Source organism: Nicotiana tabacum, chromosome 19 (genome assembly GCF_000715075.1).
Source record: "Nicotiana tabacum cultivar K326 chromosome 19, ASM71507v2, whole genome shotgun sequence".
Classification (NCBI taxonomy): domain Eukaryota; kingdom Viridiplantae; phylum Streptophyta; class Magnoliopsida; order Solanales; family Solanaceae; genus Nicotiana; species Nicotiana tabacum.
The window spans coordinates 10,174,347-10,189,812 of NC_134098.1; the positions used below are offsets into that span (position 1 = coordinate 10,174,347).

General features: G+C 38.7%; 1 protein-coding gene across 1 annotated transcript; it reads left to right on the forward strand.

Annotated features, from left to right (window-relative positions):
* The first annotated feature begins 1,607 nt into the window (after window positions 1–1,607).
* On the forward strand, window positions 1,608–6,332 carry LOC107777611 (uncharacterized). Its single transcript, XM_075239641.1, has 2 exons — window positions 1,608–4,568; window positions 5,921–6,332. Exon 1 carries the CDS (start codon window positions 1,721–1,723, stop codon window positions 3,950–3,952), a length of 2,232 nt encoding a protein of 743 aa, XP_075095742.1. The 5' UTR covers window positions 1,608–1,720; the 3' UTR covers window positions 3,953–4,568; window positions 5,921–6,332.
* The last annotated feature ends 9,134 nt before the right edge of the window (window positions 6,333–15,466 follow it).

Sequence of the window (15,466 nt, forward strand, 5' to 3'; positions counted from 1 at the left end):
AGCAAAAAACATAAGTAGGCACTATTCTAGAAAATTTAACACAAGCATAGCAGTAATCCATAATTAACAAAAATGGGATTCATAATTAACAAAAACGACAGCAACTTAACGTCATTCTTGGTTGTTACGAATTTATTATGGCATCTAATATTAACAATACCATAATAAATTCTTAAATTAGAGGATGGAATAAGGTATAATAACTCTAATCTTTTTTCCCCCTATTTTTTAACTCAAAATATTTCAAATATTTTTACAAATAAAATACAATTAAGAAACGATAATTGTATCCTAAAACAATTAATGTATAATATCGTATATTGAATTGATAATTTGATATGATACATGTATCTTATTTTTAAGTCTATCTTGTATATTAATATATGTGATATCCCATATATATCGACATATTTTGTATTTAACAATAACATATTGAAATTATATATCATCTGGTATATTTTAAAAAAGAAGACATGTAAGGTATATATGTGGTATATATACATTATAAACTATTTATGCATGGTATAATAAAATACCTTAAATATATATATATATATATATATATATATATATATATATATATATATATAAAGATCTATTTTATGCATGTGGTTTCAACACATTATAAATCATGTATAACGATATTGTATAATCTCATCCAAATAATAATATACCTTTGAATTCTAAAGTTGGTAAGAGATATTTCCGAAGTGGTTGGCAGCGAGGAGTTTTCTGCTGGTTGAAAATCTTTTTAGACCGAAGAGCAATTTTATGTTTAATTCAAAACTTTGATCGGAATATGGTGTCAAAAGGAAAAAAGATTTTAAAATAGTGTGTAGATAAGATGATTATGAGGTAACTTTTAAAATAGAAGATGAGAGGAGAGTACAAAAATAAAAGTCAATCCCATGATTTGTGCCATGTGTTGTTGACTAATTTATCCCATTATCTTTGCAATATGCTAATTACGTAAAACAATCTGCTATTTATGGAATAAACAAAAAGTGATATTATTTTCTTAAATAATTTTTAAAAAGTGCTTAGCCAGGAAGTTTCTCCATTTAAATATTTATTGTACTTATTATATGTTCTTTTTATTTAGTTAGTTGAGAAAATCTAATAAAAGTGATAGGCAACTAAATATGCACTTGTTTTCTAGTTATTCTCATTCCGACTTGAACAAATTTTATTTTCAACTCTAACTTTGTAAGATATTTTTTTTCAAGGTCTCTATAGGAACGCTTCAAGCTAATTAGATAGTAAGAAACTATAGTTGATTTGTTTATCATCTTTGTAAATACAAATTCCCACATGAGTGTTACTTTGGGAGGCCGTGATACATAGAGATAAGTTGATGGTCATGTGAAAAAAATATAAAATTAAACTTAATAATTATTATTAAAAATTAGTAGTGTTTCACCAAAGATTATATGGGTCGGTTACATCGTCAAAATTAAGTTGTATCTAAAAAAATAAAAAGAATAAACTTTAAACAAATATATCTAAAATATTATTAAATAAATTTAAGGCCTCATATTACCGTATAGCCGCCTCTCATATAATAAGTTTGTACAGTTTAAGGGCAGATTTGTCTATTTTTCCAAATTTTAAATATTCTCAAATTAAGTTACGATATTTGTACAAAACAGTCCCCAATTTTGCACCCAGTGCAATTCAGTACGTTAAAATTCTCTAAGCCTGTTAGTATGAGTTTACTTCAATGGCAGGTTTAGGCAGAGGAAGCAAAATTTTCCAGCAAAATCTGAAGATAACACAGTTAGGTAAAAGGGGTCAAATAGATGAAGCCATCAAAGTATTCAATAGAATCACACACCCAAATACTGTCACCTACAACTCAATGATCTCTGCCTATTCGAAAAATGGCAGAATATATGATGCACGAAAGGTGTTCGACAAAATGCGGCTTAAAAATTTGGTCTCTTGGAATACAATGATTAATGGGTATTTGTTTAATGGCCAAGTTAATGAAGCATGTGAACTGTTTGATAAAATGCCTGAAAGAGACCATTTCACTTATGCATTGATGATTACTTGTTTTGCGCGTAATGGGGCGCTGGAGAAGGCTAGAGATGTGTTTGAGTCATTTCCTGATAAAAGTAATGTAGCTTGCTGGAATGCAATGCTTACAGGGTGTGCAAAAGCTGGAAGGTTAAATGATGCTAGGCAACTGTTTGATGAAATGCCGGAAAAGAATTTGGTTTCATGGAATTCGATGCTCTCGGGTTATACCCAGAATGGGGAAATGAAATTTGGATTGAAGTTTTTCGAGGAGATGGAAGAGAAGGATGTCGTTTCTTGGAATTTATTGTTGGATGGGTTTATTGAGGTTGGGGATTTGGATTCTGCTAAGGAGGTTTTTGCTAAGGTTCCTTATCCAAATGTTGTTTCCCGGGTGACAATGCTCAGTGGATTTGCACGATATGGGATGATTTTGGAGGCTGAAAGGATTTTTGACCAAATGCAGGAGAAAAATGAGGTTGCTTGGAATGCCATGTTAGCTGCATATGTCCAGAATGGCAAAATTGACATGGCTGCTTCATTGTTTAATAGAATGTCCCAGAGGAGTGCCGTGGCTTACACTACCATGATTGATGGTTATGTTCGTGCTGGAAAGCTCAAAGAAGCAAGGGATTTGTTGGATAATGTGCCATACAAAAATGTTGGTGCACGAACAGCTATGATTTCAGGGTACGTCCAAAACAATAGGGTGGATGAAGCTCGATGGATATTTGATCGAACTGCTACTCGTGATGTTATTTGTTGGAATACAATGATTGCAGGATATGCTCAATGTGGAAGAATTGATGAAGCTTTTGATCTGTTTAAAAAAATGGAACCAAAGAGCATAGTTGTTTGGAATACCATGATAGCAGGTTACGCTCAGGTGGGACAAATGGGAAAAGCACTTGAGATGTTTGAGAAGATGGGAGAAAGAAATGTAATTTCTTGGAATTCTCTAATTTCAGGTTATACACAAAATGGTTTCTATATAGATGCGCTTAAACATTTTATCATGATGTCACGTGATGGCAAGAAACCAGATCAGTCTACGTTTGCTTCAGCATTAAGTTCATGCTCCAATCTTGCAGCTGAGCATATGGGAAAGCAACTTCACCAAGTGGTTATAAAATCCGGTTATGTGAAAAATTTGTCAGCTTGTAACGCTTTAATATTTATGTACGCAAAGTGTGGAAATATCTTTGATGCAGAAAAGATGTTTGAAGATGTTGAAAATGCTGATATTATATCCTGGAATTCTTTGCTTGCTGGATATGCTTTAAATGGATATGGTAAGGAGGCTGTCAAACTTTTCGACGAGATGGAAGAAAAGGAAGTGGTTCCTGATGAAGTGACATTTGTTAGTGTTTTATCTGCATGTAAGCATGCTGGCTTAAGTAATGCTGGTGCAAATTTGTTTGAGCACATGACCAAAAAGTATTCTATCAATCCTTCACCTGAACATTATGCTTGCATGGTTGACTTACTTGGGCGAGCAGGGAGGTTAGAAGAAGCTTTCCTTTTGATAAAGGAAATGAAAACAAAAGTCACTGCCGAAATGTGGGGTGCCCTATTTGGAGCTTGTCGCATGCATAATAATCTAAAGATTGCTGGCTGTGCTATCGAGAAGCTTCTTGAACTTGAACCTCATACATCTACTAATTTGGTTGTCTTATCAAACATGTATGCTGAGCTAAGAAGATGGGGTGATGTGGAGAGAGTTAGGGAAACAATAAAAAAGAGTGGAGCAGGCAGACTACCAGGATGCAGCTGGATTGAGGATAGAAAACAATTCCTTGTTTTTCTTTGTAGTGATGATATTTCAGCACAGGCAGCGGAGAATTTTAACGTGTTGTTACCTTTAAGTGCACAGATGATGGATATGTGCCATATGCCTGCCACGACATCATTTGGTCTTGACTTGGATAGTTGAACCATAAGCATGTAAATTTAAGTGCCAAACATGCATTCACAAAATTGTTTCTGGTTTACCCCTCTCTATTCTTGAAACCGTATCAGATGACAGTAGCTGCTGATGCTTTGATGTTGTCTGAAGCTTCTGAATGTCAGATGGAGCATTTAATAGTGGTTCCAAGGTGGTAACTGATGTTAGGATATAACCAAATGCGGTGATGAAAGAGCATTTGCTTGTTGGTATTAGATGATATTTCCAGTTTCACCATATAATGGGGTTGTGAAGTGTGGCATTGCGGGATTTTATTAGTTGAGAGATTTGACTGGAGATCAGTCTGCTTGTAAAGAGGAGGAATTAAGTGTCCTCCTGTTGAGTGCAAGGTTGCTGCTTTGCCAGGGTTTTTTCCACATTCAACCATTAACCAAAGAGGGAAGCGAGCAAGAGAAAGGGCTGTGGTGGCTGCAGGAGAAAGAAATAAAGTTTCCTAAGCATTCGTCAGAAAGGGTGGAAAAGATCAAGCCTCATGATTGTGCTTCCAATTTAGGGGTTTTTCTGTTCTTACCCCGCGCCCATCTGCTGGGGATCCGCTAACAAATCCACGAAGCCGGAAATCCTAATTACACTGCTTATATAGGTAAGTTTTCAGCTATCTATAGATGTGTTTCTTTATGTTTCTGTGTTCTTCATTTGTGAATTTGAATGAGTCAGCCCTCTTATTCGTTCTGAATTTCATGCTCTTTGTCAAACAAAAAACAGCAAATTTTAGGTGCTTTAGGTTTCAAACATAGGAATTTTTACTTGGTTTTCTAGCTCACATACATGTATATTTATCTCTATTTTCCATCAGCACTTGAGGGGCATGTCGTTGTAGACTTTAGAAATTAACTGTTTTATCTGGATATCTTGCACTGTTTCTTGATGGAATTGAAAATTATTTGTACATTTGAGGGATAACTTTTGTGTCTCTAGTTTCCTTTTAGTGAATAGATGATTGGGTGCATATTTTAGAGAACCATATTCCTATGTAGGTTATCTAGTTTTTGCTATGGTTCTTGTATACAAGAATTTTCCCACGTAAATAAAATAATTTTACCTTATCAAAACTATTGCACTTTATTTTGCTTTCTGAAGACTGGGATTTAAGGTGGATAGTAGTTGGATTGTCAGCTCTGAATGCCAATGATGCAAAACATCATATAAAAGTGCAGATGGGTACAGATTCCATTTGGGCGAGTCAGTTTTTGAGATGAATTGCTTGCTTGATCGATGTGCCAAGCTTTCTGTAGCAGAGTAGACATCTGCTCATCTTGTTATGTGTTTATGGGTTTGCATTGCTTTTATTGAATTTTTCTCTGCATGCTGTGTGGTATTCTTCAACTAGGGCCCCTTGTACATCTCAATATACTGAAACTCAACGGGCTAAACATTTGGCTATTGCTAAATACGGGTTTGAATTGCCCTTATTGTAGGCAATTTGCGCATGATTGCAAGTGATCATATGATGTTTAAATTCTGATTGAGTCAGCTGTCTGACTTGAATTCTGAATTTGATGCCCCTGAACAAAAAGGAGCAAATATTAGGCACTTTTAGTTTCTATCTTCATCCATAATTGAGGGGTAAATCGTGTTGTAGGCCTTTTGGCGTTAGCTGCTTTTATCTAGACATGCTCTGTATTCTGCTTTATAAAGCCTATAATTTAAGATGAGTTATCTTTGGATTTTCGTAGAGTACAATAATGTTAAAGAGCATATAAAAGTATTGATGGTTACATATTACACTGAGCGGATTAAGCTTTTGGACTAATGGTTTGCTTACTTTATTTACGAAACCTTTTGTAACTGCATTGATATATGCTCAACATGTTGAGTTGTTATCGGTTTTCAACTAGGGCATGTGGTTGACTTGTACATTCCTCATCATAATGAAAATGAACAGGCAAAAGGTTCCGTTGTTTAAAACATGGGTTGACATGCTTTTTTTTGCAGGGAATCTCGATGGAATGGAAGTGATCGCGTGTTCTGCATAATATTCTAATTCAGCTAGGGCTAAGGGAAGTGTTTGCGAGGTTTTGATTTACAGGCGTATGGATTATGAGCAACCCTAAACTCTTCTAATAAAAGCCAGAAGGTTTGCCTTGCACTATATGAGACAGAGGAGATAGCAGGCTAAGCTGTCAGGTTACTCTTTGGCTTGAAAACAACCTTACCAAAGAACACTATAACCTGCTGTATGTCTTTGTTACCCAACTTCTAATTTTATTTGTGACTTGCCCATGAAAAAAAAGATGTCCTAAACACGTAAATTCTGTTTGGGTGCTTTTACAGTCTTGTCTTGTGACATGAGATGTCATTATAATTTCTCTCTTTTTCTTGTTGATTACTGAGGCCAGTTGATAAATGGTTCGAAACTCGGTGGATAATGGCCCGTCCCTTTACTCTTCTCTACGTAAATGCCAAGTTTTTGTATATGGAAGGGTTCAAACCCGTAGCGTTTGCCTAACTTACACATGTATTTCATGTGTACAAACGGTTTTATGTATAGTTCCAGATAGTTTCAAAGATAATGGAGATTTCGTACTATAAATTTGCAGAAAGCATTGTAGAAAAACTGTATATTACAAGATTGAGCGAACAATATGGAGTATTACATTGTAGAAAAACTGTATATTGCAGAAAAAATTATTTTGAATTGTAGCAGAGATGATATTTTAGCCAGATTGAACCGAACAATACATGTATTAGCAACCAACTCCTTATTTCAAAAAATAAAACTGAAATATTCAGATAATACCTTGAATTTTTTCATGACATATAATGATGAGAAATCACTAGTTCTATCCTTTGCAGGAACTACCCTTTAAGAAGCATCAGAACTTTATGTAGATTTTGATTTTTGACCTTATTCTGCACATGTTTGTCTAACAATTTGAAGCTACATTAACCTTTCCTATTTTCGAGTAAGAATGCAAAAGTAGCAAATACTATATTATCCCCTAACACATAATGTGGAAAACCTTTTCAGCAGTATTTATTACGTATATGTTTCAGCTAACATACTACAAATGTGACTAAACAAAATTAATGAAGTTTATTAAACTGGACACCGCTTAATCTGAAAATAAATTAAGGAGATGTTGTGTGTGTGTGTGTTTTGGAGATAGTAATTAATTTCAGGCAGCGCTCGGCGGCATTTTGGCGAGAGAAGCGACAAGAACAACGACGAGCAAGGCAACACAAAGGAGTGGAATGGAGTTGGGTGTAGATGCTCCAGCTACAACTGGATCTACTACTGGTGCAAAAATCATTGTTTTAACCAAAACTGCCATCACAAACAAAACCCCAAAACCACCAACGAGACGCGCGACTTCATCCATGCCAAAAGTAACTTTTTTCTTCTTATAAGTCGGAACGGCAAATGACTGAATCTCAGTGGATCGTGACATAGTACTTGATCGCGTAACAAAAGGCTGAACGTATGTTTTGAAGAGATGTTCATACAAACCATATATAAAGATTGTGTAATGGCCTAATGGGTACTTGCCAAAAATAGATAGTGTGCAAAAGGAGAACAAGACAATCACGAATTATTGGGATTCCAAAAAAAGAACTTACCATAATAGAGGTTCGGCAAAAATTTACCCGTATTTGGGTTTTACACCACAATAATGAATACATGACACATACACTTTTATCATTAAATTATAGTTAACTTATATAAATTTTTACCTTAATTTATGACTTAACCAAAAGTTAGTATGATTTAATGTAAACAGAGTAAATATTTACCCATATGTTCTAAAGTTATTCTAGCTTTTAAGGAAAGTTAGAAAATTTGCTTTACACTTTCTTGAAGTTTGAAAATTTGCTTAACACTTTCATGACATATAAGTTTTACGATTAATACTGAAAGCATATCTCTTTAATACTAGTATATGTTAGCAATGCCCCTTTAACAGTGTAGCTTACGACTCCTAAATCAAAAAGAGAGTAGCTTTTATATGTAATTGCTTTTTAAGTAAAATAATTGATCCTTGAAGAAAGTACTAAATTGACTTAAAATTAGCGCTTGTTATTTGAGAAATAAGAAAAATCATATAGTACAATGTTGGTACTTGTTAATTAAGTTTATACAAAAACGGGTCTCTGCCTATATATGCTTTGGTGGATAAGTTATATCATATGTGTGCTGGTCAGAGCTAGAAAATACGCAGTGAAATAACCGAAATGCAACTAAGTTGGTACGGACACCTCCGTTTTAAAAATACAAATTTATGAAAAAACTGGTCTTGTCGTTTAGAATTTAGAAATTTATCAATAGCATTATGCAAAAGAAATAAGTAATTTTATCATCCTTAATATTTTAATTCACTAATAATTTGTATCCCAGGATGTTTCAAGCTTCTTCTTCACCATCATCTTCTTATTTTTCTTCTTCTAGATTTTTGAAATGCGAGAGAAAAGCTTTTTTCTAGTTGTTTTGAAATGTGGGAGAAAAAGAAGGAAAGAAATAGAATTTGGTGAAACATCTTCACGGATGTTTGAAATATTTCTTGGAATTTAGGACAAAAGTTAGTGCAAATTGCAAATAACTCACCCTTTATCCAGGAGACGAGAAGCTGCTTGGAATTTTGGGAGAGCTTGCATTCACGTGGAGTAGAAACTGTTAGATGTTAAATAGAGTTCGACAAAAGGATCAAATCTGCTAAATTTTGGAAGGTCGTTTGGTTCGAATACAAGTTATACATGAATTAATAATACATAGATTAGTAATATATGAATTAATAGTACATTAATTATGTTTTTTGGGTGTTTGGTTCATTGCACTGAAATTGAGCATACAAAGTATCATCTAAATTATTTATTTACTTTTTAAACTAAAAAATAATGAATTTTAAATTATATCTTAGGATATTTGGTCTTCATTGGCTTCTTAGGAAAAGACAAAAGATAGTTTTCTCCTTTTGGTGCTTTATTCATGTATAGTTTACATATGATTTAGTTATTTCATGTTGATGGTGGGATAAGATAATACAATAATTTGTCATGATCCGTCACGTCATCATGCCACATAGGTGTCACTTGGCGTATACTTTTGCTATATCGAAAGCTTACATAGGAAAGAGCATAACACTTGTAGGAAGGTTCTAGAGAAATATAGAGGTTTCCTTAAGAAGACCCTATAACCTTATGGATTTGCTAAGAAAGTCCTTGAAGATTCTAGCTATGTAGAGAATTCTAGAAAGGGGACTTGTAAATAATAAGGGACTTGTGTAATAATTTTTATTTACTTATTAGCCCATAGGAGACTAGTATATGAAGGGGGGATATTCATTTGTAACCCATCAACCAAAACAATCAAGTTCTCTCTAAGATAAAAAGCTTCCTTTGGCAATTCTCCTGTGTTCTAACATTCATTTAGCTATCTTGAGTGTAGTATTTTAGGCTGACTTAGCATAGCAGGATCGTGAGCAAGTTGTCAAGTGCCGCACGTATACTTAGTTCAAGACTAAGGACGTGACAACGTGATATCAAAGCAAAGGTTGCAACTAAGGAAATGGCGAACGACAGAGAAACTAACGCTGCCATCACCTAAGCCAATGTTATCCAGGATGCTGCTGGCAAGAATAGCCGTAACAAAAAGAGGAATGCCACAACAAGAGCCAGGAGGTGCCGCCCGAGGTTGTACCAAACGAGGGGCTTACATTCCAAGAACCATCTACCACTGAGGCAAGCGAGGATAAAGTAGAGGTCCTGCCAGAGGAAGTCTCGCTCGGTAAAGAGTGGGTGATGAAGGTGAACGCGGGGATGGACTCCGTCGAGATCTTTGGCCAACGCTTGGGGAAGGTGGAAGGCACCCTTAGCGTTCTTGAGGGACACACTCTTGAAGAAATTAAGAGCATCCGAAATGACTTGCAGAGGCATATGCAAGTCGAGATGGAGTGCAGACTAATGGAGGCGTTGAGCACTATCGATGCAATGAAGGCAAAGATAGAGTCACTCGAGGAGCATGCCGATGCTGGCGTGATCGAGGCAGACAACAATGTTGTTGTGATGAGGGATGGCAAGATCGATGCTCCTAAGCCACCGGAGTTCAAAGGTGTTCGTGATGCACAAAAAGTAAAGAACTTCCATTGGCACCTAGAGAATTACTTCAAGCATGGCAAAGTGAGGGATGATGAGGCCAAGATTAACACTGATATGTTGTAACTCTTAGATATTGTCACGTTGTAGTGGCATCGAAGGTGTGTTGACATGGAGAAGGAGCTATGCAAGATTGAGACATGGGAGCAGTTCAAGAAGAAGTTAAAGAAGCAATTATATCTGATGAATATGGTGTACGAGGCCAGGCGAAAGCTAAGGGAGCTCCGACATACAACCACAATTCGGGAGTATGTGCGCAACTTCACTACCTTAATGGTGCAAATTTTGTCATTGTCCGAGGAAGATTCCCTCATCTACTTCATAGATGGGTTACAAAATTGGGCAAAGTTTAAGAAGATATCAAGCAGCCAACGTGGATGAGGCCATAGCGGTAGCTGAGTCACTCGTTGACTTCAAGATGGAACCTGCCAAGTCCAAAGAAGGCAACACCGAGAGGGGTGGGGGAGATCATAACAAGGACAACGGGAAAGACATAGTAGAGGTATACAAGTAATGGCAAGGGGCCATCCCATAACAATAGGAATCCAAGGGAAACGGCAAGGGGTCGAAAAACACTAACGAGTATGTGCCTAAGAGAGGGTGCTGCTTCTGTAAAGGATCATATCAGGCAAGTCAATACCTAGAGTTGGGGAAGCTAGCAGCAATGATCGGGAACTTTCCTTAGGCACAATAGGGTGACACAAAAGGGACTTCATGCATTGGGGGGATGCGCTTGGAATCTAAGCCTAAAGTAGGGGATTCCAAATCATATCTTAGCGGCATCCAAATGGAGCATGGTGGCAGCAAGAAAAGTTGACTTAGATGGTGCACCAAGCAGAGGGGTCAAGTTTGCTAGCAAGACTGGGACCACGGAGGGCAGCCAAATAGGGAGTGGAAGCATGGACCCGATGCTTGAGAAGCTACTAGACTTGGTCGAGTCATGGGGAGATTCAGGCCAAGAGCAAAGAGAGGCATCCGATGAGCGGAGGATCGATGCCATCATTGCTAGCCGTCGAAAGTACAAACGGGGTAAGAAGAAAGGTGACAAGTACCTTGTAACATGGGAAGCCGAACCGCTCTATAGGGTATCATGGATAATGGAGAAAGATCTCCAAAAATGACAAGGCGAGGTGCGCGCGTACATGTCGATGCTTTGTGCCGAGGGCGGGTACAAAATTAGGTGGGGGAGAGTGTCATGGCCCGCCAATATCATCATTCCATGTAGGTGCCACATGGCTTATATTTTTACCATATGGAAAGCTTAAATATGAAATAGACTAGCACATGTGCGAAGGTTCTAGAGAAATATAGATATTTCTCATGAAAGACCTTAGAACCGTATAGAATTGCTAGAAACGTTCTTAGAAGATTCTAGTTATGTAGAAAATTCTAGAGAAAGGACTTACTTGTAAATAATAAGGGCCTTGTGTAATAATTATTATTTAGTCACTAGCCCCTTGGAGACTAGTATATAAAGAGGGCTATTCATTTGTAACTCATCATGCAAAACAGTCAAATTCTCTCTAATATAAAAAGCTTATTTGGCAATTCTCTTGTGTTCTAATATTCACTTAGCGATCTTGAATATAGTATTTTAGGCTGACTTGACATATCAAGTTCGTGAGAAAGTTGTGCAAGAATATAAGCAAATTGTCAAGTGCCACATGTGCGCTTAGTACACTCAAGATGATATGGCAGGACATGACACTCTCCCCTACCCAATTTTGCGCCGCCCTCAGCACAAAATATGAATACGTACGCGCGCATCTCACCTTGGTATCGCCGAAGATCTTTGTCCATTAGTCATGATGCCCTATGGAGCGGTTCGCCTTCCCATGTTACAAGGTATTGGTCACCTTTATTCTTGCCCCGTTTGTACTTTGGACAACTAACAATGATGGTCTCGATCCTCCGCCTATCGGATGCCTCTCTTTGCTCTTGGCCTGAATCTCCCCATGACTCAACCAAGTCTAGTAGCTTCTTAAGCACCGGGTTCATACTTTCACTCCCTATTTGGCTGCCCTCTACGGTCCCGGGCTTTCTATCAAACTTGACCCCTCTGCTTGGTGCATCATCTAAGTCCGATAGCATGCCATCACTTTGTAACTTGTCATCCTCTTCAACTATGTCCGCCCAACCTTTCTTGCTACCTTGTTCCATTTGCATGGCGCAAAGATAGGCTTTGGAATCCCCTACTTTTGGCTTAGATTCCAAGTGCATCCACCCAATGTAGGCAGTCCCTCTTGTGTCACCCTAGTGTGCCTGAGCAAAGTTCCTGATCATTGCTACAAGCTTCCCAACTCTGGGCATGTACTTTCCTGATGTGATCCTTTACAGAAGTAGCACCCTCCATTAGGCACGTACTCGCTACTGTTTTTTGGACCCTTGATATTTCTCTTGGACCCCTATCCGTATGGGATGATCCCTTGCCATTGCCCTTGTATACCTTGTATGTGCCTTTCCCGTTGTCTTTGTCATGATATCGTCCACCCCTCTCGGCATTTCCTTCTTTAGACTTGGTACGATCCATCTTGAAGTCACCAAACGACTCGGCTACCGCTATGGCCACGTCCATGTTGGCTACTTGATGTCTTCTTAACTCTTGTTTTTCCCAATTTTGCAACTCATCCATGAATTAGAAGAGGGAATCTTCCTCGGACTATGATGGGATTTACAATATTAATGTAGTGAACTCACGCACATACTCCCGAATTGTGGCCATCTGTCGGAGCTCCCTTAGATTCCGCCTAGCTTCATACACTACATTCACCATGTAGAATTGCTTCTTCAACTCCTTCTTGAACTGCTCCGACATCTCAATCTTGCATAGCTTCTTCTCCATGACAGCACACTTTTGACGCCACCACAACACTGCGATCCCTGAGAGGTACAACACAATAGTGTTGATTTTGGCCTCATCATCCCTCACTTTGTCGTGCTTGAAGTAATTCTCAAAGTGCCAAGTTGCCACTTCTTATACGTTACGAACACCTTTGAACATTGGTGGCTTGGGAGCCTCGATCTTAGTCTCCCTCGTCACAACAATATTGTTAGCTGCCTCGGTCATGCCAGCATCAACATGCTCCTCGAGTGTCTCTATTTTTGCCTTCATAGTATCGATAGTACTCAACGCCTACATGAGTCGGCACTCCAAGGCAATGATGATTTGCCTTAGCTCTATCTCAGTCTGTATATGTGCTCTGAGTCATTTAGGATGCTCTCAATTTCTTCAAGAGTGTGTCCCTCAAGAACGCTAAGGGTGCCTTCCACCTTCCCCAAGCATTGGCCAAAGATTTTCACGGCATCCATCCCCGTGTCCATCTTCATCACCCACTCTTTATCAAGTGAGACGTCCTCGGGCAGGACCTCTACTTCATCCTCGCTCACCTCAGTGGAAAATGGTTTTTAGGATGTAGGCTGTTCGTCTGGCACAACATCAGGCAACGCCTCCTGGCTCTTGTTAGTGGCATTCCTCTTTTTGTTACAGCCGTTCTTGCCAGCAACATCCTGGATGACGTTGGCTTGGGTGTTGGCAGCATTAATTTCTCCGTCGTTCGCCATTCCCTTAGTTGCAACCTTTGCTCTGATACCACATTGTCACGTCCTTAGTCGTTAACTAAGTACACGTGCGGCACTTAACAACTCACTCACGATCTTGCAATGCCAAGTTAGCCTTACTACATTCAAGATCACTAAGGAATGTTAGAACATAGGAGAACTGCCAAAGGAAGCTTTTGTATTAGAGAGAACTTAATTGTTTTTCTTGGTGAGTTATAAATGAATGCCCCTATTTATACTAATCACCTAGGGACTAGTGTGTAAATAATAATTGTTTCTCAATTCCTTCTATATTTATAAATAAGTACACCCTCTAGAATTTTCTACATGACTAGAATATTCCAAGGCTTTCCGAAAGAGATTTCCAACCAAATCCATAAATATCCAGAGTTTTCCCAAAAAAACTCTCTATAGTTCTAGAATATTCTACCAAGAGCTAGTCTCTAACTTATGTAACCCTTACACATGGAAAGTATATGATCCAAATGGATCCTATGTGGCATGATTATATGGTGGGTCATCATACTCTCCCTCACCCAATTGTGTGCCGCCCTCGGCACAAAGCATCAACACATACGCGCGCACCTCGCCTTGGCGCAGCCGGAGATCTTTGTCCATTAGCCATGATGCTCTATGTAGAGGTTTGCCTTCCTATGTCACAAGGTACTTGTCACCTTTCTTCTTGCCTCGTTTGTACTTTGGACGGCTAGAAATGATGGTCTCGTTCTTCCGCCCATTGGATGCCTCTCCTTGCTCTTGGCTTAAATCTCCCCATGACTCGACCAAGTCTAGAAGCTTCTCAAGCATCGGGTCCATGCTTTCACTCCATATTTGGCAGCCCTCTGTGGTCCCAGCCTTGCTGGCAAACTTGACCCCTCAGCTTGGTGCATCATCTAAGTTTGATAACATTCCATCACTTTGTAACTCGCCATCCACTTCAACTATGTCCGCCCAACTTTTCTTGTTGCCACCATGCTCCATTAGCATGGTGCCAAGATAGGCTTTGAAATACCTTACTTTTGGTTAAGATTCTAGGCGCATCCCCTAATGTAGGCGGTCCCTCCAGTGTCACCTTTGTGTGCCTGAGCAAAGTTTGTGATCATTGCTGCAAGCTTTCCCAACTCTGAGCATTCATTTGCCCGATGTGATCCTTCACATAAGTAGCACCCTCTTTTAGGCACGTACTCTCTACCGTTTTCTATCCCCTTATCGTTTCTGTTGGACCCCTAGCCCCTTGCCATTGCCTTTGTATACCTCGCCTATTCCTTTCCCGTTGTCTTTGTTGTGATCTCCCCCACCCCTTTCGGCGTTGCTTTCTTTGGACTTGGCAGGCTCCATTATGACATCAACGAGTGACTCGGCTACCTCTATGGCATCGTCCACGTTGTCTACTTGATGTCTTCTTAACTCCTGCTTTGCCCAATTTTTCAACCCATCTATGAAGTAGAAAAAGGAATCTTCCTCGCATAATGACGAGAATTGCAATATTAAGGTGGTGAACTCGCGCACATACTCCCAAATTGTGGTCGTCTGTCGGAGCTCCCTTAGCTTTCGCCTAGCCTCGTACACCACATTCATTGGGCAAAATGGCTTATTCAACTCCTTCATGAACTACTTCTACATCTCAATCTTGCGTAGCCCCATTTGCATGTCAGCACACTTTTGATGCCACCATAACATGGCAACCTCGGTCAAGTACATTGAGGCGTTGCTTACCTTAACAACTTTGTCATCCTCCTTGACTACCTCAAAGTACTTGTCCATCCTCCAAAGTTAGTCTACCACCTCGCGTGCGTCCCGTGCACTGCCATACTACTTTTGCTTAGGGACCTG